General features: G+C 56.0%; 11 protein-coding genes and 2 non-coding genes across 13 annotated transcripts; 4 read left to right on the top strand and 9 right to left on the bottom strand.

Annotated features, from left to right (window-relative positions):
- Positions 1-50: 50 nt before the first annotated feature.
- C8A04DRAFT_12811 (uncharacterized protein) lies at positions 51-3,392 on the bottom strand (the record flags this gene model as incomplete). The annotated part of the gene is made up of 2 exons (XM_062777471.1): positions 51-475; positions 587-3,392. The coding sequence occupies 2 exons, from the start codon at positions 3,390-3,392 to the stop codon at positions 51-53; spliced, it is 3,231 nt and encodes a 1,076-aa protein (XP_062636254.1).
- Positions 3,393-5,124: 1,732 nt separating this feature from the next.
- C8A04DRAFT_29459 (thioredoxin-like protein) lies at positions 5,125-6,029 on the bottom strand (the record flags this gene model as incomplete). Its single annotated transcript, XM_062781016.1, has 3 exons — positions 5,125-5,452; positions 5,539-5,862; positions 6,007-6,029. 3 exons carry the CDS (start codon positions 6,027-6,029, stop codon positions 5,125-5,127), a joined length of 675 nt encoding a protein of 224 aa, XP_062636253.1.
- Positions 6,030-7,194: 1,165 nt separating this feature from the next.
- On the bottom strand, positions 7,195-9,273 carry C8A04DRAFT_29458 (uncharacterized protein; the record flags this gene model as incomplete). The annotated part of the gene is made up of 3 exons (XM_062781015.1): positions 7,195-8,355; positions 8,416-9,176; positions 9,264-9,273. 3 exons carry the CDS (start codon positions 9,271-9,273, stop codon positions 7,195-7,197), a joined length of 1,932 nt encoding a protein of 643 aa, XP_062636252.1.
- Positions 9,274-10,630: 1,357 nt separating this feature from the next.
- Positions 10,631-12,418, top strand: C8A04DRAFT_12852 (phosphatidylinositol-glycan biosynthesis class S protein; the record flags this gene model as incomplete). Its single annotated transcript, XM_062777486.1, has 3 exons — positions 10,631-10,724; positions 10,764-10,942; positions 11,018-12,418. 3 exons carry the CDS (start codon positions 10,631-10,633, stop codon positions 12,416-12,418), a joined length of 1,674 nt encoding a protein of 557 aa, XP_062636251.1.
- Positions 12,419-12,652: 234 nt separating this feature from the next.
- C8A04DRAFT_t94 lies at positions 12,653-12,745 on the top strand. Its single transcript has one exon. It is a non-coding gene; the product is annotated as a tRNA-Phe (tRNA).
- A 629-nt stretch (positions 12,746-13,374) lies between these two features.
- C8A04DRAFT_37923 (cytochrome P450) lies at positions 13,375-15,246 on the bottom strand (the record flags this gene model as incomplete). The annotated part of the gene is made up of 3 exons (XM_062784054.1): positions 13,375-14,905; positions 14,975-15,143; positions 15,174-15,246. The coding sequence occupies 3 exons, from the start codon at positions 15,244-15,246 to the stop codon at positions 13,375-13,377; spliced, it is 1,773 nt and encodes a 590-aa protein (XP_062636250.1).
- A 482-nt stretch (positions 15,247-15,728) lies between these two features.
- Positions 15,729-16,375, bottom strand: C8A04DRAFT_29455 (uncharacterized protein; the record flags this gene model as incomplete). The annotated part of the gene is made up of 3 exons (XM_062781014.1): positions 15,729-15,954; positions 16,065-16,173; positions 16,273-16,375. 3 exons carry the CDS (start codon positions 16,373-16,375, stop codon positions 15,729-15,731), a joined length of 438 nt encoding a protein of 145 aa, XP_062636249.1.
- A 539-nt stretch (positions 16,376-16,914) lies between these two features.
- On the bottom strand, positions 16,915-17,870 carry C8A04DRAFT_12895 (uncharacterized protein; the record flags this gene model as incomplete). The annotated part of the gene is made up of 3 exons (XM_062777502.1): positions 16,915-17,239; positions 17,306-17,643; positions 17,775-17,870. 3 exons carry the CDS (start codon positions 17,868-17,870, stop codon positions 16,915-16,917), a joined length of 759 nt encoding a protein of 252 aa, XP_062636248.1.
- Positions 17,871-18,418: 548 nt separating this feature from the next.
- On the top strand, positions 18,419-18,863 carry C8A04DRAFT_37921 (uncharacterized protein; the record flags this gene model as incomplete). Its single annotated transcript, XM_062784053.1, has 3 exons — positions 18,419-18,511; positions 18,582-18,722; positions 18,789-18,863. The coding sequence occupies 3 exons, from the start codon at positions 18,419-18,421 to the stop codon at positions 18,861-18,863; spliced, it is 309 nt and encodes a 102-aa protein (XP_062636247.1).
- A 302-nt stretch (positions 18,864-19,165) lies between these two features.
- C8A04DRAFT_12816 (uncharacterized protein) lies at positions 19,166-19,627 on the bottom strand (the record flags this gene model as incomplete). Its single annotated transcript, XM_062777473.1, has 2 exons — positions 19,166-19,298; positions 19,320-19,627. 2 exons carry the CDS (start codon positions 19,625-19,627, stop codon positions 19,166-19,168), a joined length of 441 nt encoding a protein of 146 aa, XP_062636246.1.
- Positions 19,628-20,154: 527 nt separating this feature from the next.
- Positions 20,155-21,183, top strand: C8A04DRAFT_37919 (uncharacterized protein; the record flags this gene model as incomplete). The annotated part of the gene is made up of 1 exon (XM_062784052.1): positions 20,155-21,183. One exon carries the CDS (start codon positions 20,155-20,157, stop codon positions 21,181-21,183), a length of 1,029 nt encoding a protein of 342 aa, XP_062636245.1.
- Positions 21,184-21,438: 255 nt separating this feature from the next.
- On the bottom strand, positions 21,439-21,512 carry C8A04DRAFT_t92. The gene has a single exon. It is a non-coding gene; the product is annotated as a tRNA-Asn (tRNA).
- A 328-nt stretch (positions 21,513-21,840) lies between these two features.
- C8A04DRAFT_12844 (uncharacterized protein) lies at positions 21,841-23,793 on the bottom strand (the record flags this gene model as incomplete). The annotated part of the gene is made up of 2 exons (XM_062777483.1): positions 21,841-23,466; positions 23,569-23,793. The coding sequence occupies 2 exons, from the start codon at positions 23,791-23,793 to the stop codon at positions 21,841-21,843; spliced, it is 1,851 nt and encodes a 616-aa protein (XP_062636244.1).
- Positions 23,794-25,096: the final 1,303 nt, after the last annotated feature.

Raw genomic sequence — 25,096 nt, 5'->3', positions numbered from 1 at the left:
CAGCGCCAACAATCCCAAGAACCCCCTTTCCTACCAGTGTATCCCTATCCTCAAGGCCCCGCAATCCCCAACCCAACCCTCCCCTGTCCATACTGCCCAGCACCACCACCACCACCAACTGCCCCAGTCTGCGCCGTCCCAAGCCCAGGCCCACCACCACCGACAGCACCTGCCGTCCCCGTCCTCTCCCTCATCCTCCTCCCCTCCATCAACCCCCTCAACCCCCTCTTCTGCAATCCAATAACACTACTCAAATCCCCACCCCATATCTCCCGTCCACTACCGCCCCGCTCGCTATCACCCACTTCTGACGCGCTCCACTCGCTCCCGCTGACGCTGGCCGTGGCGCTTAGCTCGTCGCTGCTTGGCGGTGCGCCGGGGACGGAGGTGGTTATTTTGAGACCGCGGGAACTGGTACTGCTGCTACCGCCTGCTTCGGAGGGTGGGGAGGAGGCGTTGCCGCCGTTGCTGCTACCTTCGCCGTTTTGTTGTTGTTGTTGTTGTTGTTGTTCTTGGGAAGGAGACGACTGCTGCTGTTGTTGTAGTTGGGGATCTTGCGATTGTGTCGCGTCAGAGAGGCCAGGACCGCCGCCGCCGGCCAGGCCGTCCAGTCCCAGGCCGGCGGTGTAGGGGAAGAAGTTGGGGTTGAGGGTGCCGTCGATGCCGCGGCCGCCTCCGGCTGCCATGGCAGTGGCGTTGAACACGGCGGCCGCGTTACGGCTGTCGAGAAGACCGTGGAGACGTTCGATGACGGCTTCGAGGAGGCCGTCGATGCGGTAGGGGCGGGCGATTTGGAGGAGACTGCAGAGGATTTGGGGGGTGCAGAGGGGGGAGGATGGAGAGGGGAGGCTGGAGGTGTAGATGAAGTGGAGGAGGGCTTGGATGGTGAGGTAGGTGTGTGGGAGGTATAAGCAGCGCGGTCGGCTGTTCGGGGGGAGGGTGCGTGGTGTAGGAGCTGTGTTGATTGCGGCGGGGTCGACGGGTGTGGCAGCTAGCGTGTTGGTGCTTCCGGCCTTGCTGCCGCTTGAGCCGCCGGTGGAGTACAATGTGCTCCCGCTCATGTTGCTCGGAGTGATGGTGAGGTTGGAGCTCCTGATCGAGCTGCTGGGAGCCGAAATGGAGTTGGACCGGAGCGTCGCCGCGTCGCTGCCGTCTTGTGTTGCTGTACCCTCCCGTAAGAGCTGGACAAAGTAGGGGCCCCATCTCCGGGCGACGATTCTCGAGTTGATCGGGATCCGCTCGCCCCCAATGCAGAGGATGTCCATGTCCGCCAGCTCCCGCAGCGCGAGGGCCTTCTCGCCCAGCTCTTCGGCCGCCCGGCTGTGGAACCGGCCACCAGCAGTCGAGCCCGCCTTACGAGCTAGGCTGAGCCCGGGTCCTGTGTAAGGGCTGCTGGCGCTCACGAAACCGCTCATAGCCGCGGTCTTCCGGGGGTTGTCGTAGAACCCAAAGGCTTCCAACTCGACGATGCAGACGTTGCTGAAGTTGATCCTGCGATGATTATAGTCATCTACGAGGCTCCGCTTCCTGTTGCCCAGCACGACGAACGCATTCCGCCTGTTCCACAACACACCGCGGTTCCAGCTGCCCTGGCTGAAGACGGCGCCGCCCGCATCGATGCGGCTCCACGTCAACGTCCGCAGGTCCAAGGCCCAGAGGGCGTACTCTTGCTTCGACGAAGTGAGGTACGTCCCGCTCACGACAAAGTGGGTGTCGATGATGCCGCCGTTGGGAAACCGCAGCCCAGGCGGGCTGTAAGTGCCGCTCATCGTCCGCTCGCTGAGGTGACCGTCGGGAGTCCGAATTTGCAGCTCCAGCTTGACATCTAAGAAATTATAGTTGCTGTAGATGAGCATGCTGGACCCGGGTTCCCTCGCCTCCTGGCTAATGCCCCCTACATCCTGTCGCCCACCCCCGGGAAACGATTTACCGAGCTTAGCAGTAACCGAAGGGGGGAGAGGCGCGACAACACTGCGGTACGCGCCGCAGCTCTTGCCCAAGGGTTGAGTAGAGACCCATTTCAAGCTCCTCAGGTTGAACACGCTGATCTGCTCAATGTAGTGGTTAGACGCGTCTTGGCCGCCAACCACGATCATCTCTGCGCCGCCAGAGCCGTCGATGTTGATTCCAATCCGGCCCTCGTTAGGGTTGCCGGTAGAGGGGTTATGCTGCAGCGCGGAAAGTGGTGCTCTATGCGACGCGAAGGCGGCCGAGGACGGGAGGATACATGCGCAATGCGCATAGCGGCCCTGTGGAGCGTCCTGCGTCGGGACAAAGGTCCACTTCTTCGTCGGGACGTCGTAAATGTAGATGTCCGACATGACTGTGACTTCCGGCTGCTGGTCTTGTGGGATGTTCTTCTGGTTTGTAGCGGGTGACATGCCGCCATAACAGACCATCTTCGTATCACCGAGCGCGCACATGGAGTGGAAATACCGTGGAGGTGGAATGTCGCCTCCAGTCTCTAATTTCGTCCAATGCCGGCGAATTAGGTCCAGCTCGTACAGGTCGGCCGTCAAGGGTGCAGGCCGGCTTCTAGACAATATCCTGCCACCAAAGACATACAGCTTGTCTCCCAATATGGTCGTCGTGGCTCCTACTAATGGGTGCGGCTCCTTCCCCGTTGTCCTGTGTACATTGCACATCAGCCCAGAGAGATGTGCTGACGGCGTCGCAGTTCCCACAGCGGCATTCCCGGTCTGGGGCCGCGACTGGCCAATATTGGGCGACGGCCCGGCTGAGAGTGTGCCGGTGCTTTTCGGGGTCAAATTGTCGTTCTCTCGCCCGTCGTGTTGGGATGAGCTCGCGAGGCTGCTTTGGCTTCCGTTCACACTCACGTCCTGGCCGTGGCTGCCCTGCGTTCGGGCATAGAACGAACCCGCCATATCTGCTCCCGACGATGAGTCCATCATGTCAAACCAAATATCCTCCTCCTCTTCCAAGTCGTCGTCGTCGTCGTCGTTGTCGTCGTCAGGGATGGTGTCTAAACTCGACGGCTGTGCAGACGCCAAGGGCGTTGAAGGGCTTAAAGGAAACGATTGCGGCGAAGCTGGTTCAGGCGGTAATGGTTTTGCGAGACTATCCTGCAAACTTATACTCCGCGCATGTTGCGGCACCGAAGGACGTGTATTTTCAGGAAACAATGGCGCAGAACTTGCGGGCTGGTCGACCACAGGGGAGTTTGGCTCTGACGGCCGGCGCAGGGAGAGTTTGGACGGCTTAGGCGCGATTCTCTTAATTCCGCGAAAAGCCGAAGTTATGATGTCCGCAGGCTTTTTGGCAGGTGGTCGTTCTTCGGGCCCCGAGTCTGTATGCTGCTGGACGACGTCTTCGTTTGGGGGGTCGCTCGGCTGTGTGCCTAGCTCTTCGGGAGTTAGTCCAGAGTCCGCCATCTTCGATACAGCCAAGTCCCTAGTTTAAAAAAAGAGAGAAAAAAATGTGATAGAAGAATTGGGTTCGTCCTAGGGGGGGCACTAGAGGAGGGGGTCAAGGCGAAGAGAAAATCCCCAACCCATTGAGTGCCTTAGGAATATGAAGCCAACTTGAAGAATGAACAAACAACAAAAAGAGGAAGGGGGGAAGCAAAGAACCCCCCCAAAAGAGACTCTCAAGGGGTCCGCTTTCCAGTGCACAGTCCACGGCTCGACAGCCCAGGGCTTCGCAGTTGGTGATGAACCCAGCGGAATGACAGAATCAGGGACCGGGGGACCAAGCACGCGCCGGGAGTTCCTTGATCGCGGTTCTTCCCTCGGGGTGCGCACACCGGCCAAGCGCAAGTTTCGTCTGGAGTCGTGGCAACATCCACCATCGCCAGGGATCTTCGTTATATGGGGCCCAGCAAGCGATCACCAAGGAAAGCGGCAGGGAAGTTCATCAAAAGAACCATGGTAGCGAAGCGAAGGCTGGGGTTTCTGTTCGGGATTCCTCCCTCACCCACAGGTAATCTCACAGCAACCAAGGAAGGGAGTCGTGCGTGCGTGACCATAGCGAAAGCGGGAGGAGAAAAGGGGATAGAGATTGATGAAGGTGTCCGTCCGTACCTGACTGATGCCACACGGCAGTTAACTACGCAGTACACCCTAGAACCTTGAAACCTCTGAGCAACCGCGATCCAAAAAACCACACTGCCGGGCTCGAAAACGAAGGGCAAAAAGGGAGTGATCGTGCACCGCACGGACGAATCTTGTGAGGAGTGGGTTGAGGAGGCGGGAAGATGGGTCCGCGGGGGGTCGCTCAAGAAAAAGAAATGACCCTGCCGATAGAAGGATGCAGAAGGCTCTCAGGCGTCAAAAACCGGGACCCAGAAAGTCTCCGTGCCGTGAGTGCGACAGCGGGCGCGCGGAGAAGAGTTGAAAGAGGGGGTCGAGCGGCGGACTGCACGCAAACAGTGAATAAACGCGATGCGATAGTTACAATGCGATGTTGCGGCGCTTTGAAAAAGGGGTCGAAGCTGCCACGAGGGAACCACGCTGGGCAGCCAGGACCGCACGAGGCTTTCCCGCTCCACAGGGCATTCGAAGATCAGAGAAGCGCTGCTCTTTTGGGTCGGTCCCTGTCGAATGTGGGGCAGGATGGAGCACGGATCACAGCGGTTATTGGGCCGAGAGGCCCTGACTCGAGGGGAAACATGTTGGCGGCAGGCAACTTCCCTCGAGCCCAAACAGGAGCTGGGTATTTTGTTTCGTCAAATTGTCATCAAGGTTCGTGTTTCTCTGTTACACAGAACGCCGAAAGGAGAGACGCGGTCGCAACCAAATTGGAGCATTGTTTCAAGGCTTCACCGGATCCAGCATTTTAAGAAAACCAACCACAAGCGACGCCGTTAGCTGAGCCACGTGGGAAGTACCGGGGTTCAGGGTTAAAAAGAACACCATCGCATTTGGGAGAAGATCGTCGATTATATTTGGTTTTTGGTTTTGGGTTGCTAACTCAGCAACATGCCGAAGAAACAGGTCCGGACGACACTATGGTACCAGATAGCAAGCAATCCGTACGGCTATATCCAACCTACAGAAAGCCTCCTACCCTCACAGCGTACAACCCCCCGTCCCGTGTCTTTCAGCCTGGGGTATCTCGTCACTCCTCCTTTTTTGTTCCTTTCATTTCCTTTCAATCGCTCGGCACTTAAGCGTCCTGGGGCAGCGGGGTGAAGCGCAGGTACGGCTTGACGGCGCGAAGGTTGGGGAACAGCTTGGTGGCATCATCGCCCTTGATGCTGGGGTGGACGATAACGTCGTCACCGGGGACCCAGTTGATCGGGGTGGTGACCTTGTGCTTGTCACCGGTCTGGAGCGAGTCAACGATGCGCAGGATCTCGGCGCTGTTGCGGCCGGTCGAAGCCGGGTACGACAGGATGGTGCGGATGGTCTTCTTGGGGTCGATCACGAAGACGGAACGGATAGTGAAGGCAATTCCCTTCTCGTCCACGTTGGTGGCGTCTTGGTGGTCGATCCTACAGTCCGGACGTCGTCAGCAGTCTGATCGGGGGTCATTGATGCATTCGCACGAAACGCCACACACACGAGGCAAGAAACTCACATGTCATAGAGGAGAGCAATCTTGCGCTCCTTGTCGGCCAAGATGGGGAAGCCAACGAGCGAGCCAGTGACGTCGTTGATGTCCTTGATCCAGCCCTCGTGGCTGCCGAGGGTGTTGGCGGAGAGACCGATGAGCTTCACGCCGCGCTTGGAGAACTCGGGCTCGAGACGGGCCATCTCGCCGAGCTCGGTGGTGCACACAGGGGTGTAGTCCTCGGGGTGGGAGAAAAGGATGACCCAGTTGTCGCCAATGAACTCATGGAAGTCGATGGGGCCCTTGGTGGTCTCGGCCTGGAAGTTGGGGGCAATGGTGCCTAGACGGAGGCTGCGAGGCATGTTAGCAACGGTGAGCAAGACAAGCTGGTTCCCGTAACCGTGGAGTATGCTTGGGTAAGAAACCGCGCATTGAGCGCGCATCCAATTCCTTGAGCAAGACACGACCGGTCATGGCTGGGTGAGTTGTACATACGGGGCGCTGCGCTCAGTGGCCATTGTGTCGATGTTGCTAAGGTGTAAAACCTGTAATAATTGGTATCACCACGTAGTAGTTGGAAATATCTAAGCAAAACTGCGAGCCTGAGATGAAAAAAATGAGGGGAGCGCGTCCGAGCCGAAGAGGGGCAGCGAGAAGATTTAAGAGCTCAATTCCTGGCCGATCTGTCCCCACGGGCCGGCCCCCCTAAGAGATTCAATCGTAGTGCATTAATAAACCGACATGTACCCCTTTGCCTCATCGGGACCTCCCCCACCAGCTCCATCCTCCAGTTTCTGCAGAACGTGCCTGGACGTGCTGAACCGAGTCTCCGACCTCGCCGTTGTCTTGAGCCCAAACAAGTGCGGCTGGTGACGCTCCCTTTTGGCTTCCTAGGCGACGACGCGGGGCAGCTCAACCCCTCCATCAGCTCAACGTGGGGCATTTGTGCCCCTCAGTGGCCTGATTGGGACTGGCGCTGCATTGCGCGATCCATGACGTGCCCTATTGGTTCGGGTCCATCATGTCATTGAGCACGCGCTGTCGCAACTTGGGCGAGCGCCTAGTGGGGGTTTGCGGGGGTCGGTTGCAGCTTGCAAGTGTTTGATGTGATTTTGTTTTGTATTGGTGATGATATGTCTCTCTTTGGTTGGGCGGTTTCTCCCTGCGTTTTGACTTCTCCGACGATGGAAGGGTATCGGGCCGACAGCCGCTCTGCACTTTGGTACGTACCTACCAAGTCACCTCCCCGGTTTCCTTCTCCATTGCTATATTCAGGTCCCCCGATACTGTATCGGCGTTTGTCAGAAACTCAATGAGAACCTTGATGGTGGATGTTTCATCGAATTGGCAACTGAACAAACCTCACCTTTATTTCCGAAAAGGGGTGGGAACCGGACAAAAACACATCGGGTACGAGCTTGGGGACTACGGCATCTTTCGCATCGGGCTAACATCAGAGCCCAACAAAATTGCCAGGGTCGAACCCCTCCGAATAGAGGTACAGATATCACTGCTTCCTATCATACAGTTTATCCTATGGTATCAGGTATTGTTTCCGGTCTCAACAAGCTAAAAGCCAAAGACCGAAATGTAAATGCCAAGTGTGAGATGTGGGCTGGCAAGAGGAGGGAAACAAATTGCGGGAGAGAAAGAAAGGCAGAGAAAACAGTAGACGCCGTCAATTTAGAGCTTGACCTTCCCGCCCTGTAGCGCTCCCCAGTCCTCGGTCGTAAACCTAACATAGGAATCGCCCTTTAGCCAGTACACCTCATCCAGCCCAGTCTTGCCGGGCTCCACGCCTTCACTACGCAGGCTCGTCTTCTGCTGCTTGTTCGTTCCCGTGGTCTGCAAGCTGCCGCCATGCACGACCCGTAGGAACAATGGCAGCGCATACTTAGGCAGACCCTTGCGCACATGCTTCGCCAGCGTCTTCAAGGTCTCCTCGCTCGGCGGTGCGCCCTCAGCACCACCAACCAATGCAGCGGGGCGGAACAAGACGGCGGCACACCCCGCGCGGCCCTCGTGGCGCGGCAGCTCGACGCCGTACACGTTGGACTCCAGGACGCTCGGGTGCAAGCCAACAACCTGAGCCACCTCGGCAGTGGACACGTTCTCGCTCTTCCAGCGGAAGGTGTCGCCGATGCGGTCGTTAAAGTAAACGCGGTTTTCTGAATCCCACCGCACGATATCGCCCGTGCGGAACCATGCGTCGCCCTTGCTGAACACATCGCGCATGATCTTCTTGCCCGTGGCCTCCTTGTCGCCGTAGTACCCCTGGAACCGCGACTCGACATCCTCGGCCGGAAGGGTAAATAGTAGTTCGCCGGGCTCGCCGCGGGCGACACGGCGGCAGAGGCCAGTCTTCGGGTCGCGGTACGGGAGCTCCGTCTCGTGGTCGACCTCGGCGATCGCGATCGAGCGGCCGACGGCGAGGTTGTAGATCGATCCAGCGCGGCCGACGGCCCCCATGCTGAAGTCGTTGCGGCTGATGTTCCAGGTGGCAAAACTGCCCTCCGTGGCACCGTAGAACTCGGCGATGGTCTCAATGCCGAAGCGTTCCTTGAACTTGTTCCACACGTCTGGGCGTAGACCGTTCCCAAAGGCAATGCGGACGTTGTGCTTGCGGTCGAGGTTCTCGCCCGTCGCGGGGTCGATGCGGGCAGGTGCCGAAAGCAGGTAACGGCACGTCTCGCCGACGTACTGGATGATGTTGGCGTTATGCTTCCGCACGTCATCCCAGAATCCGCTTGTCGAGAACTTCCGGCTCATCGCGAAGGTGGCACCGGCAGAGAGCGTGTTGGAGAATCCGAGTAGCATGGCGGTACTGTGATAAAGCGGCATGGCCTAGAAGAAAGTGAGTTAGTTCCGCCCACCAGTTCACGGCGACTGGGCGGTGATACTCACTGTGTAGAAAACGTCACTCTTCTTCGTCCCCGCCCAGCGAGACGTAAACCCGCCTACCACCGCAATTTTGTCCCAAGACACAATGGCCGCCTTAGGAAGCCCTGTGGTGCCGCTCGTGTAAATCAGGAGACCCATGGTGGTTCCCACAGCATCGCTACGGAACTCATCCGGCGGCCGGGTCGCGTCGTGCGACAGCATCTGAACCTCTAGCTCCGGCGTGACAACCTCAAATGTCACATCGCTTAACTCCGATCGAACATCCTCCCCGACGTTATCAGCGACAGTGGGGTCGATCAGCACCAGGCGGGTGGTTGCTTTCTTCACGCAGTGCGCCAGCGGTTTGCCCGTCAAGTTATAGTTGATCAGAGCGGGCACAGCGCCAAGCGACCAGAGGGCGAAAATAAGAAAGATGAAGGTATCGGTGTTTTGGAAGTCCAGGGCAACCAATTCACCCTTCTTGACACCGCGCCGCTCCTTCAGCCATGTTGCATAGCGAAGTACCGTGTCATAAGCCTGGGCGTAGGTGTGAACTCTGTCCTCGAAGCGCAGAAAGGCGCGGTTGGCGGAGGATTTGGCGGTGGCGAGGTCCTCAAGGCGGTAAAAGAAGTTGATGCGCCCACGTCTCATCCACCAAGCCTTTTGAACCAGAGCCGGGGCGACCGAGCTCACGAGATCCCAATCGTATGAAAGCAGGTATTTGGCGTTGGCGTAGGCGGCCAGCGCAGCCGCAGCTGGAACAGCGACGGGGAGAGGCAAAGGTACTGAGATGTTATCGTGTTAATTGGACTGCTGTCTGGTGGGCCGGTAGAATTAAAACCGCCGTGGATCTCTTGGGTTGTAAAACTCACGGGAAGTCATTATCGATGAATTTACGAGCTCAGAGGACCTTGGACGCTCTGATAACCATGAAAGAACAATATCTAAACAAAAGAATAAAACAGAGCAGGGCCCGAACCGACCTATGGGTTTACGGACTCTGGGTATCAATCAAAGAAAGAAGCTAGAAAAAGGGAAAGGGAGCCTCTGGGATCGGAGGCGTCGGCGAGGATCCCGGGGATTGAAGTTGGCAAACGCCCTCGGCTTGTGACCCAATCTCGGCCGCGGTAGACGGATTTATCTGAACCTATCCCGGGTTTCGGGCGAGCCCCGCGAAAGGAAAACATCAATGGACAGGGATCATATGCACAACCGAGAACGCTTTACCTTCAGAGTCCGAATCATGAAAGTCACAACCAACCTAGGTACCGGGTGCTTAAAAACGCTACCAAACCATTACCTCACGGGGCCGTTTTCCACGCCATTGCATCCGTTCGCCTCATCGGGATGAAATCAGCGTCTGCTGGACGGCTGCGGTCGAAGTGATGCGGACATAGGTTGCGCAGTCAGTCTCATGGGACGTGCCTCGGCTCGTTGCCTCTGCTGCATGCAGGGAAGCATGGGGGGCAGACAAAGGAATGCCAAGACAACAACGCATCGCCCACTCCACGATCCCGCTTGGAGCGTTTGGAATCGTTGGAAAGCGGCAACGCGGAAAAGGCACGGCAGTGTGAAGAAACTGGGGGACTGACCATCCTTTGCGGGGCGCGTGGAGACGATCGATCCACCGCAACACTCTCAGGTCGGAGGCATGTGGCGTCATGTTTGTTAAAGCGAAATGAACTCAAAAGTTAACTATTTTGAGGCCGGTTTAAGGGTATAACTCATGAGTGACAGCTCTACCCCGAGCCTTCTCGAATGGCTCCTTCAGTTCAACTTGAGTGCTTGTTCCATTGTCCAACGCAGCATCTGCCGCTCTGTTGGCAAAAAACCGAATCAAGTCGAAACGGCCTAAACTTTAGGGTAGGTGCGGGCGTTGAAACGGAGATGGGGCTCCGGGGTTGGTTCCTGTGCCTCGGGACGAGTCAGCGGGTTGAGTTGGTCTCGGTCACCATGTGAACCAGGGTCGCTGTGACTTGATGAAGCTCGGGGCAGTTCCTATGATTCAAGCAAAGCTTGCGAGCAAGACGACAGAAGTGTTATCAGGGACTTTCGTCTTATCGCCACGTGCAGCACTAATCCTATTGAGGCAGAAACTAGCGGTCCGCCAGTCGATTTCGACAAGGGGGTGGCAGGGGCACGCAACAGGGGCAGTTGTTCCCGCAGCGAAACCAACGGCGGACGAAGCGTGTCCAGCGCGCGGTCGATTCTCGAATGGATAGGCAACCCGCTGTGCGCCATGTCGATTCAACTACCGCCCGATGACGGCGCGGTGACCTCCAATGGGCCCGTCGCCGGCGCAGAACCAGGCTCCGGAGTAGTGTCCAACTCCAGTAGCAATGGCGACGGTGGAATGGCAACACAGTCTGAAGCCGGGGCCAAAAAGCTGGCGCCGCCCGAGAAGCCGTCCGACGTCCGCCGACGAAGCCACATCATCCTCTCGTTCTGGCTGATCGTGCTCTGTCTTGGCTTGCCGATATGGTGGAAAACCACAACAATTTATCGGGCTGATTTGCCTTTACAGGAGATGCTCGATTGGTCTGATGGAAAGGTGCGTTCGATCCAGTTGTTTTTGCATACCCTTGAGCGGCATCTGGCGGAGCGAAGCTGCTGACTCCGGTTCTAGGCATGCCGTCCCGTTTTCCCGCTCCGCATCTCGATCCAAGCGAACGCGCTTCAAGAGCAAGAAGCCCAGAACCTCCTCCGACTCACCCAACACGCTCTCGACGACCTCAATGATTTCTCGGGCCACCACCTTCGGTTACAGCTCGCACCGCCATCCACCACCGAACATGCAGGGTCTGAGAGCGTGCTGACGCTCCGGCTCGTGCCCGGCGACACAACCACGACCAAGTTCGACCCGCATCAGCCGATCCTCGATATCACGTACCCACCGAACGCCATCCCGTCTCCTACCTCGTCGTCTTCTGCCCTCGCCACATACGTAGCCGGCCAACTTCGAGCGACGTTTGCTGAAGAGCAGGCCACGATTTCATACCTACTATCGACCAATTCGATCCCGCCTGATCACCGCGCTCAAGGGCTCTCATCCGATGTATCCGACTCGCTTGCGAAGCGGACGACCCGCTCGCTGAAATATGCGCCTACATACCACTTGACCTTTTCGTTGTTCACCAGCGGACCGCTGCCGAGCGACTGGGACATTGACGGAGCGATCGGAGCGTACATGAAACCGGTGCTCGATGTGTTGTCTCCCATCCACAACTTTACCATTGACACACAAGTCCAGCTGTATGCCACACCGGGGGTCCAGAACCAAGTGCTGAACAAAGAGGATCTCTCATCTTTCATCAACGCCGCGGAGTGGCCGCTTTCGCCTTCTATCGGAGGTGCCCCAACTGTCAACTTCATCGTTTTCATCGGTAACCAAACAATCGCCACATCATCCCAAGACCCCATTGACGGTGACACTGGGTCACCGGCCGCCGCCTCCCACTCCTGGCTGATCCCGCAATGGGGCACTATTTACCTCCTACCCCTATCTCATGACACAACTCACCTCTCGGCCGAGGCTCTCAAGCAACCCCTCCTCACCTTCACCTCCCATCTTCTGTCTCTAACTGGCACACCGCAATCGGGCTCTCTCCCACTGCGCTTGTCCACACTCTCGCGCATCCGTTCCGCCGACCTTCTCCTGCGTGCCTCCTCCACGCTCGGATCCCTCGCCCGCTTGGCTCTCGCCCTCCCGTCCATTTCCATTCCGAGCCGTGTTGCCGAAGGCGTCTCGAAAACAATGCACCATTTACGTCTCGCATGTGATACGCTGGGCGGGCTAGAAGGGCTTGCGCACGCACGCATTGCGGAGGCGGAGGCAGAAAGGGCGTTTTTCGAGAAGAGTATGGTGGGGCAGTTGTATTTTCCTGACGAGCACAAGATCGCGGTATATCTCCCGCTCTTGGGGCCGGTGGCAGTGCCATTGGTCATGGGGCTTTTGAATGAGATCAAAGCGTGGAGGAAAAGGAGGAGCGAGAGGGCGGAGGTGGGAGAGGGGAAGAAGAAGGAGTAATCAGGCCAAACGGTCCAATTAGTTTCTAAAATAATATCTGTTGGGCCTTGTTGGTTAGTTGGCTTGTTAATAGAGAGATATCCATCGTACGTAATTAGATTCCAACGCGAGGCCCGAAGCTGTTGTCTGTTTCTACCATCGTTGTGGTTGATGGGGCTCGTGATACTATCAAAGTTGGGCCCTTTGACTCCTTGTTAAGTCACATTATCCGGGTTTCTCTTCAACAAATCCAATGCGGGTTTAGCTCAGTTGGGAGAGCGTCAGACTGAAGCCAAAACTTCGGTACCATCAATCTGAAGGTCATGTGTTCGATCCACATAAACCGCACTCTTTTTCTTTGCACAGTCATGATGTGTTTTGCCGGCGGGCTGACTCCATAGTATTCAGAACCCCGCTCTTTGCATGTGCGCTTCGTCCGGGAAAAGTGGGCCCGCCAAGTACAAAAGTGGCCTGTGCTTCGCTGCCCGTTGACCACATTTACCTCGAAGAATTCACAGCACTTCGTGACTCCCAAACGAACCGATTAGCCAGCCGTAGCGACTCTCTTTCTTTACCTAGCGACTCTTTTTTCTCCAACGCGGCAATTTACTTCAAGTAGAGGTAGAAGAACAACATCCACTACGTAGGTACATTCGAAAACTCTAGCCTGACGGCTCCGCTTTCATTCCACCTACCCTGCTAAAAAGCGTCCTGGATAAGGACAACCCCTTTATTGTGATCGCATTTTAACCAGAAAACATCCCTCGTTTTTTGACAGCTTGGTCGTCCAGCAATACTACCTCCTCCTCCCATGCTCCACGGCTATCTGCTGAAAACTAGGTTTGAAACTTTATATGTTTCTTGTAAATTCTAGTTACAGGTGCCGGCTTGTCCTTCTGCTCACGATTAAACTAGACATTAACTACATTTTCACCCGTCTTTCCCATAAGCTTTCTCCCTGACATGTACCTCGTTACCTACCACCCCCTCCTCCTCCGAATTCTCACAGCCACCTTCCGGTCCGGCCCCATCGCTCCAGTTGGAAACGCGCGCATATCCGGCTTCACATGGCGCGCGGCCACCGGATCGAGAATCTCGATCTCAAATGCCTTCATCATCCCCGCCAAGGCCACCAGCATCTCCTGCTTGGCCAAGTGGCGCCCAGGACAGATGCGAGTACCGCCGCCGTAGGGGTAGAAGTAGCCCTGCAGAGCGGCCGTGCTGGAGATGGGTTTGGCCGTTTTGTCGTCTTCGGCGGTCTTAGGCTTGTCAGCGTTCTTCGCGGGTGTAGTGTAGATGGAGGCGTCCGGTTTCTTGACAGGTCCGCTGGCCGGGTCGTTGGGGTACTCGAGGAAGCGTTCGGCCCAGTAGGTGTCGACGGGGTGTTCGGGTTTCCCATCGGGGCGAAGGCGGCCCTGGTTCCAGAAGTCCGGGTCGTGGGCGCCGAACCACACGATCGAGAGCATCAACGAGTTGCGCGGCATGGACCACCCGGCCAGCTGGAAGTTGTCGGTCACAGGATTGCGAGCGGAGGTGACGGCCGCGCAGTGGCGTAGCGACTCGAGGTAGACGCCGGTTAGGAGGGGCTTAGCGCATAGCGCAGCGACGTCAAACTTGTCGGTGGACTCGTCGAAGCACTCGGCCAGTTCGGCTGTGACCCGCGCGGTGAGGTTCTCCGAGACGAGTACGTTCAGCATCCCCCACAGCGTCGCAGGGATGACATTGGCGTTGGACGCCCACAGAAAACCTAGATCCTGGCAGACAGCGCCGTCTAGCGAGAAGCCGGCGTTGTCAAACATCTCGGCCCGCATACGCATCAGACGGGACCCCCAAATGGGCTCGTACTCAACGCCCGCCAGCGACGGGTCTCGGTAGTCGAGCTTCTCCCGTGCGTGAATTACCCACTTCTTGAGCGCGGCCAGAGCCCGGTCGCGCGTGACATACGCACTAGGGGCCAACCACCGCGGCGTGCGGCGGAAGTAGGTCAGAAGATTCTGATCGAAGGCCCAAAACTCACGCGCAAGTTCCGGCGCTACCTCAAACACGCGCTCTCCGAGCAAGCCCTTGCAGGATGCTTGGAACATGGCATCGCGCAGGAAACCGTAAAAGTCCGGCAGCTCAACCCACTCCTCTCCCTGACCCACTATCTCCGTGTCCCGCAAGTACGCCGTGTAATTCCCCACGAACCGCCCCATCATGCCCTCCAGCGCGGCGCCATTCAGCATCAAATGCAGATCCCGATGTTGCTGATACAACACACGATGGGCCGGATCCACGTCCTCAAACCCTTCCAACGGCCGCGCCTCATCGCCAGAGTGGTCGCGCTCAAACACGGCCAAATCCCGTGCTGACATGCCGAATTGGTCGCGCATAGCCACAACGATGATGGGCTTCATCGACAAGTCGCGCGCGTGTTTGAACATGGCTTGCACCGCGGCCCCGTGCGGGATGTAGTACATCGTCTCGAGCCCGACGAAGAGCCGAAAAGGGGCACGGCCGAACCGTTTGCTAAGATGTAGGTGTGAGCAACGGCAGTGTGTTGTAGGACGTGGAAGGGGGGGAGGATTGTATGCTTACATTGTTTTCGTGATGAACCCCTCAGTGTCGTAGGCAAACTGGAAGGTGTTGCCCAAAACCGGCAAGGCATAGGGCACCGGTGGGGGGTTACCTTTGCCGCGGACATTGCGGATCCAGTTGGCGTTGAAGGTGGTGAGAGCGTATGTGAGGATGAGTGGGAGGAGGACTGCTACCACAACTGTGAAGGTGAGACGTTCACCAACTAGCGCCTCTACAAAGGAATTGAGAGACCCCAGCGCGTTTGGCGCCGAGAACGCTGAATCCACCGCCATCGCGGAGTTGACGCGATAATCCGTCGGGAAGGGTAATGATATTTATGTGGGCATTGGTGAAGTGAGAAGTTTACTGAGATGAAATGAGTTGATTGTCGTTCATTTCAGCCTTTTGTCGAACGCCACACGCGTTTTCCCCTGCGCTGGCGCGCTTATTGGCGACAGGGGGGATTGTCAGCCGCAGGTTTTATCTCAGCAAGCGCTTTTCTCTTCCCAAGGCCGTAAACGAGGGAAAAAATGACTACAAATAGAACTGTGAGGGTATATTTCGGCCGCAAAAGCCAACTGTAACATCAAGCAACGCTAAAACATCAAATAACACTTTCAAAGCACCAGTACCGTCTTGAACCGTCCTGCTACCCAAGGGCTCCGTCCCCCAAAATGCTCACAAACATCCTGCGCTCAGCAATGTTACATGAGTGGTTACACCCTCTGACCCTGCCTTCCCTTCCCAGTATTTAGACTGCAGTTGGTCGCTCCCATTACTGTTGCTGCGGCTGCTGCTGCACCTGCATCGCACCCGTCGGCTGATACCCCTCGCTCACCACCGCAGCCCCGCCAACGCCCGCACCCAGACGTGCCTTGAGTTCGTCCTCGTGCTGCATCAGGACACACCCCGGGAAACAGCACGATACCCAAAAATCATTCTTGGATGTCCCCGGGATACCGTAGCGCTCGCGAATTTGTTGGCGCTGTTCTTTGAGAGAGCTTCATTCGAAATTGACCGGTTAGCGTTTTTGATCTCCATCTTTACTTATTTGTCTTGGATATCATATCGGGTGAAATTGAGGGCCACCGCAGGGGAATATAACACATACCTCACGTATGTACCAATACAGAATGCGCGACCAAACTCGACGCAGTCCCGGCTGTGCTTTTCGGTAGGAACGGTTGGGTCACGGAGGAGCTGGGCATTGTCGGCATAGACTGTCGGAGGATTGTGTTAGTCGGTTCTAGGTGAATAGCAGCAGGAACGAAAGGTGACGTATTCGTCACATGTTTGTACGTTGGATGGTATCGACATACTATAGCAGGCGCAGCAATTCGCTTTCCAAAAAAATCCGCAGGGGAAGAACCGGATAAGGCTGTTTGTCCACCCGCCTTGCGCGCTCTTCTCGTTCTGGGCCATGGTGTTGTGGTTGGGTGTGGATGGTGATAACACAGAGGTGCTCGCAGCTTAAACAAATCAATGATTGGTGCCAGGGTCACAGTGATGAAATCTGATCAAAACTCAGAGACGCAAGATGAAACGACGGCTTTTTGTATCTTTGCGGGCGACGTCAACTTAAGGATCATTCCAGTCTCGCCGGTATACCAAGTACGAAGTACGGATATAAGGCAAATGCCAAGTGCTGCCCTGGCTTGCCCGGTTGGAACTGAGCACCAAACTCCATGGCACTTCCTCTGTGTATTATCCCGATTGGGACAAAAACTAGCACCTCAATCGGAGGCGCAGTTGTCGTTCGCTGTGCAATGATGTCGGGCCCACACCTGCTGACCTGATCGGCATCCCGCCAAGACCCTGAACGGGGAGCCCGCCTCAATCCTTCGTTTGGCTCCCGTTCTCAAGATTGGAGGATAGCAGAATGTGGCTTGGTGACAGCGCTGAGGGTGGCTGCGATCCTTCTCGCCAAACCGCCGCCCAGCCGATAAGAAGGCAACATGACATCAACCGGCTTTTGGTGTCAATGACGCAGGACTGGCGAGAGGGGTGGGATTGGGTCCGGGGTCTTGTTCTTTCGCAAGCTTTGGTTGACTGTCAAGAACGGAACGAACTGTCTTGCTGAGGATCACATAGTCTGGTGTAAATATCTTGCCGTAACGAAGCTTTCGTGGTACCGGAGAAATTTCGTCGGTCTCAAAACCAAGTTTTTTGTAAAAGGCGAGACCACGTTGATTGGCCAAGAAGCATGTCAACATGACCTTTGTGATGGGCGGCAGGTTGGATGCGGCTGTTGAATGGAAGCCCATGAGCAAGGCACCCAGGCCGGTCCTATGTGGAATCATTGTCAGCCGAGGGTTGTCTTGGGGCTGAGACCCATGAGACCGAGTACAGTACCCCTGAAGGTCTGTTTGAAGATGGACTTCATAACAGTAAATGACTGGCTGCCCTTCCTCGTAGGTCGGCATTAGCGAAGTAAACCCACGGAGTGATGCTGTATCCTTTGTTTTGACAAGGATATATCGCAGTCCAGGCGACCTCATCTCCTTGAGCTTCCTTGCGGGATGCCACCCAGAACTTGAGTTCTCATAGTCCTTTTGGCTCGTCTGCTCAATTAGATGAAGGCACCGCGTAATTTCATCATCATTGAGGGCTTCAGACCGCACGAGACTCAATGTGTATTCGGCACCCGTCTCGGGATGGGTCCAGCTGTTTATCCATGGTCTTATCTCGGGCTCCTGTTTGGGTGTACTACAGAACACATGTTACCAAGTTAGTGTTGGCAGTTTGGGAAGAAAAGGGGGGCGAATCGTAATCCTTGAATCCACCCAATTCTATCCTAACGCCCGAACGCCATTTGGGGGACTCGCCTTGGTTCAAGATAGTCGATAATAAACTGTTCATCAGTTTTCCGGTTCGCAATCTCCAGAGGACTTGTTGGTGACCGCCGTCGTTTCGGCATTATGAAGAGAAGAGGCTAGAGAAGAGGCTACAAGAGTAAAGTGGGAGTTGTGCTGAGCGTTGTGACGGAACTCAACGGTTTCTATTCAACGCGTTTGGACGGGGAACAACGCGACTTGCCTGCCAGGACACAGGTAGAACAGTGCGGAGACTACACCCCTTGCGTGATTATACGGACCTTACTCAGCAATGTCTACACTTGAGAAAATTGAGCAGCTCACAAAACCAATGACTTACACGGCGGGCATTCATCAATATCCGCTGTAAGTTGAAAGTAATTTGGGTCCGGAGACTTTCACGGTCTTAAACTCCTATGTAAGTAACCAGCTGTCGTCTCATGAGTTCAGGATGTGGGAAGATAGTTATAGTGGGACGCCAAGCACCGACGGACCTGGGGTGCGGTCGCTTCCCTTAACTGCTAAAAATTCACCAGAGAACATGAACGTACCCTCATAAGGGGGTGGATAACAACCAGCTCAATTGAATGGGTTCTGTCAATATATAACCCGAATGAAGGTTTACAAGACGTTGCCGGCAGTTCTACTGTTGATGCGCACCTTTGGAGCGACCTCGTGGCGGCCTTTTCGCACGTTTGCTACGGACCGGAAGTCCAGCCTTGGGCGAACGCTGAGTTTAGATCAAGTGAGTACCTCTCTGTCATATGGAGAGAGCCTCTTCATCAAGTATCAACGCCTCTGACTAAGTTGTCCAGTTCATCCAAAGAACACGGGTCCTATCGTTCTACCGGCACATAATTCGAGGAACACGCCGGATATCAGATCCCAAAACCCGGGCTGAAACTCGCAAGTTTGCAAGAGACGAATTTGAGAGGCACCGCGGTGTTACAGACCCTGTCAGTCCATTACGATCGCTCCGCAACTTTCCTTCAAGTCATGAATGCTACTAACTCGGCATAAAGGCCCATATTCGCTATCTCTTATCAACAGGCAAGACGGAGTGGGATACCATGGAGAGGTATATTGACGGCTTATAAAACATGATCTGATCCAACTGTCTCTACTTCGCCGGACCATATTCTCACTTCCACGTTGAGCCATTGTCCCGTACTTTGGGGCGCCATGACGGATGCCCAACCTCCCCACCATCAGCCCCCCGTCTCCGAAAAATGTAGAGCTATCATGCTGTTGTTGGAGGAGCTGAGATGCTCGCCATTGCCCCCAGACACCAGCCCCCGCGTAGGCTAGTCGGTCTGCCTCCCCTCTTATCATACAGATTTCATGAAATCATTTCTTGGTATCAAAACAACCGCGCATCATCTTCCAAACTTTCATCGATTTAGCCTTGGCGCTGTTTGTGCCTCGGGTTGGCCGGACATATTATGTAGAGATACCCGTTATGTCGCTTGCCAGCCTTCCGCCGGACGACCTGTACCAAACAAACGTTTAGCTTAAACAGTTCCCGGTATTCACTAAGAAGTCACCTCCAAAACCCCGTCGGCCGACTAACCTTGCAATGTTCGCACCGCTTCTTGATCGCACTGCGCACCTTCATTCCCCGCACCTGCTGCTTCTGGAACACCGCCACGCCGCTCTGTACCGCAGGAGCGACCGCGCCCACACCCATGGTTGTTTTTGTGCCCGAGAGAGCGGCGTGTGAGAGACATCGTGCCTTCGTAGCGGTCGTTGTTGCCTTGGTTGTCGTCGGCCGACCGGCGGACAGGGAAAGCGCGCGCATCGACGAGGCCAGCGTTTTGCTCATCGACGCGGCCGACCGCATGCTTTGCACGAGGCCGGACATGGTTGGATGTGCGTGTAACTTGCTCCTGGGGCGTAGCAAGCGGAATTGAAGGGGAGGGCGTCAAAGACGTTCAGGTCTTTTCGCTCGGGTTTCGTTCGTCGTCGTCGACTTCGTCCTCGTCCGTCTTGGTTTCGATCGACAAGAAATTAAAGGTTGGCTTGCAGGGGTGCGGTGCATGGACCCCTCAGCAAGCCCGCAACAGAAAATCGTTCTTGGCGCTATCACGTGCATCAAATGGGGAGCTCGATTGACCCTAACCCCCGGGCCTTCTTTGCGTGCACTCAGAGACTCACTTCGTGAACGCAACGCCCAGTCTGTGACACCACTCGGGCCTACAGGCGCCATGACGATGATAAGGATGGGTTTCAATGACGTACCACTTAGTAGGAGCGGTGCTTGGGCCGCAGGAGATCTCTGGAGAGATTTTAAATGAGCCACCCCCTCAGCTTCGCCATCTCCATGGGCCTCAACGGAAATCACCATCCCAATAAATCCACACCAACCTATACACAGCTCTCTCTCCCATAATGGCCCCCCCTCTCATTTCCCTTGAAGAGCATTTCTTTTCCTCCGCTGCCCCATCCTCTCTCCCCGAGAAATATGCCGAACAACTAAACAATATCCCCAATGTCCTCGCCCAACTAACTGACCTCGGCGCCCGTCATCGCCTCCCCGACATGGATGCCGGAGGCATTGCGCTTCAGGTGGTCAGCCATGCTCCTGGTCTCGGCGTGCACGACGCCGCCCTGAGTCGGGCAGCGAACGATCAGCTGGCCAAGGCTATCGACGAGGAGGACAAACGGGCTGGTGGGGGGAGGAGGAAGGGAAAGGGGCGACTTGCCGGGTTTGCGGCAGTGCCGATGGCAGATCCGGAAGCTGCGGCGGTGGAGCTGCGACGGGCGGTGACGGAGTTAGGCTTCGTCGGCGCCCTGATAGACAATCACTGCAACGGCAAGTTCTACGAAGGGCCTGAGTACGATGTGTGGTGGGCAGCGGTGGAAGAGCTGGGCGTGCCGGTGTATCTTCACCCGTCATGGCCGAGCGACGACATGCGAGCGCGGTATTGTAGCTCAAAGTTTACCGAGGCAACCGCGGGGAGTTTGGCGACAAGTGGTTGGGGTTGGCATACTGAAACGGGACTGCACGTTCTGCGGTTGTTTTCCTCCGGGCTGTTCGATAGGCGGCGAGGGCTCAAGATTATCGTTGGGCATATGGGGGAGATGATACCGTTTATGCTGCAGAGGATTGCGCAGTTGAGTCGGAGGTGGGGAACGTTCGAAAGGGATTTCGAAACGGTGTATCGAGAAAATATCTGGGTCACAACGAGCGGCGACTGGAGTTTAGATCCGCTGCGGTGCATCCTGGCCAACACCAGGCTGGATCACATTCTGTACAGTGTGGACTACCCCTTTGTGTCGAACGAAGTTGGGTTGAAGTGGATTCAGGAACTTGAGAAGAGTGGGCTTGTTGACGAGGAAGGGCTCAAAGGTATTGCATACAAGAACGCGGAAAAGCTGTTAGGTGTGAAACTCCCACACAATAAGCCGGTATTATGAGTCTAGCTGTTACAAGAAGGAGGAGACACGCGAGCCGAGTATTGAAGTTTAACTTGTATAGATAGCGGGAAAGACGAAGATACAATCGAGAGCCGAATGATATGAAACCAAGATCATGCCACTCACGCAAATTGGTGGACGGCACACCATACCCCAGATCACGGAACTATTCTTGGCAAGAAGGAATATCTTAGACATCAAGTTAGGACTTGAGAGAAGTTAACAGGTCTGAAAAAAAAAAAAAAGGCAGTTATCCTCCTCCGGGAAGGCTCGAACTTCCAACCTCCTGATTAACAGTCAGACGCGCTAGCCAATTGCGCCACAGAGGACTAACTTGAATTTATCCGTCATTTGGGAGAGTCTAAGGATGTGGTCCTCCACATCGGTTGTCTCGATGAGTACACCACGTCTAGTTTCAACATTGCATCGACAATTCCAGTGCGAACACAAGAAATTGGCGCGGACAAGAGGTGCTTCGGCTTTCACCGGGCAAGTACAGATCGTCACTAGGTCACAAGACGTAATGATTAAAATACTTCACGTTGTATTCGAAAGTGTTTCCAACTCCAGCCAGTCATGCACTAATTTCACAAATACATCCAATAAGCCGGCAATATCTCAAGAAACACCGTAGATAACTCCTAATATATCTATGCTTTATGCCTTGGCCTTGCGATCCTCCTTGATCAAATCCGCCGCCCGCTCCGCAACCGCATACACCACACTCTGAATATTCCCAACCGGCTCAAGTGGGAACACACTAGCATCCACCACCCTCAGCCCCTTGGTCCCATACACCTTCAGCCGCTCATCCACCACCCCGCCCTGGTCCCGCGGCCGCAGCGCACAGCTGCCCGCAACGTGGAACACCGAGATCTGGCGCTGGCGCACAATCTCGCGCGCCGCCTCCAGCCCATCCTTGTCGTCCTTGTCCGTGGCGCGTACCGGGGGCAGGCGTAGACCATCCGGCTTGAGGATCTGGCCGAAGGCGGTGGAAGGGTCGACGATGCGCTCGACAAACTGCACGGCGCGCGCGAGCAGCTCGAAGTCGAGGGCGTTGCTGTTGTAGTTGGGGTCCCAGCGGGGCGCGGCGCGGACGTCGGTGCCCGAGGTGAGATGCACGCTACCGCGGGAGAGCGGCTGGTTGACGATGGTCATGATGGTGATGAAGTTTTGCGGGTGCACGGGGGTGATGTAGTGCGCCATGCTGGTTGGGTGGTCGGGGATGGAGACCTGACTAGGGAAGAGGAGGTATTGGAAGGTGGCTTCGGTCGGGGACTCGACGAGCTTGCGGATGACCTTGCCTTCGGGGGTGGAGAGGGTGGATTCGTGCTTGGAAAGGAGCTCAGTCTTGGCTTCGGCGGAAACCACGCCGGAGCCGTCGACTAGGGGCGCGTAGGCGACACTGATGATGCTCTGGCCGAGGGGGCCGGCGCCTCCGGACTGGTACATGCCCATGAGGGCCTGGAGGACGTTGGGGTCGCGCAGGACATCGGCGGAGGGGGTGGTCTCGGCCACCTCGAAGCTCTGGCAGACGATCGGGTGGTCCTGGAGGTTCTCACCGACGTTGGGGTTCTCGACCACGACGGGAATACCGTGTTGGGTGAGCAGGTCACGCCCACCAATACCTGACAGCTCGAGGATCTGGGGAGTCTGGAGGGCACCGGCTGCTAGGATGACCTCGGTGCGGGCCGAGATCTGCTTCTTCTGCTCATCTTTGCCGATGATCTCGACACCCGTCGCGACTGGTTCGTCGCCGCTCGAGGTGTCGAAAGTGATCTTGCTTACCAGAGTCTCGGTAAGGACAACCAGGTTTGGCCGCTTGGCCACCTCGGGGGTGTAGTACCCAGAACCGGCGAAGCTGCGGGTTTTGGTAGCCGGGTCGATACTGGCGTGGTTCTGGAAGGCGCCCAGGGCTTGTCCCTCGCGGGGGTCGGTGGAGACTTCAAGACCGAGGTCGGCAAAAGTCTTCATCCAAGCCTTGTTGGTGATACCGTAGCCCTCGCTGTGGGAGACCTGGATGGGGCCATCGCCCTTGGCTAGGTTGTCATTGACGTAGGTCAACCCGAGGAGGTCTTTGGCGGACTGCGGGGACCCGTGGACGGTTGCAAACTTGCGAAAGTAGGGCGCCAATGCGTCGTAGTTCCAGCTCGGGTTGCCGAGATCCGCCCAGGCGTCGATGTTGCCCTTGGATGGGTACAACAACATTAAGAAGTTGAGAGCGGAACTACCCCCGAGCATCTTGCCCCGGGATTGGTTGATAGTCCGGTTGTTCAAGGTTGACTTTATGAAACATGTTAGCCGAGAACGGGAAGCCGGAAGCCGGAAACCGGGAGCTGGGGCCGGAGATCATCATCTGTTCATAGACATTAAAGCAACACTAACCTGAGGCACAGAGGAGAAATTCCAGTCGTACTCCTCCTTACCGTACAACGCGGCCACCAGACCCGGAGTAAGGACTAAGGGGTCGGCGGTGCGGTCGGCACCGGCCTCAACCACGAGAACGCGGACATCGCTATCCTCACTTAAACGGTTGGCGACAACCAGGCCGGCGGTACCTCCACCGACGATAATGTAATCGAACGGCTGGTCGAGATCAACGGCCGCCATTGTGAAAGAAAGGTGAGGAAACAAGGGTAGGTAGGGGTGGAGAGTGCAGCGTCTTTCTCTAATTGTTTGAGAGGCTAGTGATCTCGGTAGCGATGGGGCTGCTTGAATGAGCGACCCAAGTTTGAGCTGTATGTTTTCTACCTCAAATTTGCACTCAGGCGGAGAGGGGTGGCCGTCACAGGGATAAGATTACTGATATGGGGATGGGAATAGCAACGGAGTTGGAAGAAACATAAACTGATGGAAACGATGTAATCACCTTGAACTTCTTTGAGGCAGCTACATATAGTACACCTTGGCCGACAGAAGTCGGGACTGGACCCGTTAACTCCTATTCATACCGCTAGTTAGCAACTTCTCCTCCCTTGGCCAAGTCTTTCTCCTCCTCTCTGTCACGATGCTGTGTTGTTTCAGGGAGCGAGGCTCCCTTTCCCTGCGAACCCCTCACTGTCGGTTCTCAAATCAATGTGGGATGGTCCAGGAAAGGTTAGTACCTCGGGCAGCAAGGTGGGAGTCGCTCCACCAAGGGGCTGGTCGGGTGGACGAACGAACCCCTCCGGCCCCCTGCCAGCGCATTCTCTTGACTCTGGGAACGTGGGTGACAGAGGGCGATCGTTCTTGTCCTCCCTCGCAGTCTGCAGAGGATTCAAGCTCGGCAGTGAGCGCGACGTTGGCTGCAGGTGCTGGTGTTCCACCCAGGGCCCCAGACCGCATCACGAAAAAACTCGCCGAAATGTTTCGAAAGGTGTGATGCGGGGGGGAGGTGAGTCTTCAGTCTTGAGTCTGGAGCACTTTCTCCGAGTCTCACATTATCAGTGGCCGACCATTCAAATAGTCCCGGCGAGTTCCTCTGCAAATGCTCAAGAGGTACGAGGAGATTGTTGTTTATATGTAACTAGTTAACGTCAGTTCCGAGAATTGTGGCAGAAGTCCTGGTTCTTGATGTTGCTCCGAGTCTGCATTGCCATCTCCAGACCTTTGCACGTAAACGGAGGTGAGTGGTGTTTTTTTCTTTCTCTTTTTTTTTGTCTTTTTTTGGCCAATCCATCGAGAGCTAACAAGCCTTCGTCCAATCCAGTTCACGATCAGATGCTGTGTGTCCGGGGAACCAGGGTAAGAGCGAAATGTGGGGGGAGAGCAAAAGGAGCGCGGAACCAGGAAGACAGGGAAAATGGCGTTCAACCGTTCCGAGTTGGTGTGACGGCGGGGAAGTTTCAAGACGGCAAGTTCCAGCGATCGCGAGGGCGCTAATAAAGTCCAGACAAACTCGACCTGGGAACCTTGATGCTGTAATCATAAGAAT

The sequence above is a fragment of the Dichotomopilus funicola genome (genome assembly GCF_033296635.1).
Source record: "Dichotomopilus funicola strain CBS 141.50 unplaced genomic scaffold C8A04scaffold_39, whole genome shotgun sequence".
Lineage (NCBI taxonomy): Eukaryota > Fungi > Ascomycota > Sordariomycetes > Sordariales > Chaetomiaceae > Dichotomopilus > Dichotomopilus funicola.
This window is presented reverse-complemented; position numbering and strand designations above follow the sequence as displayed.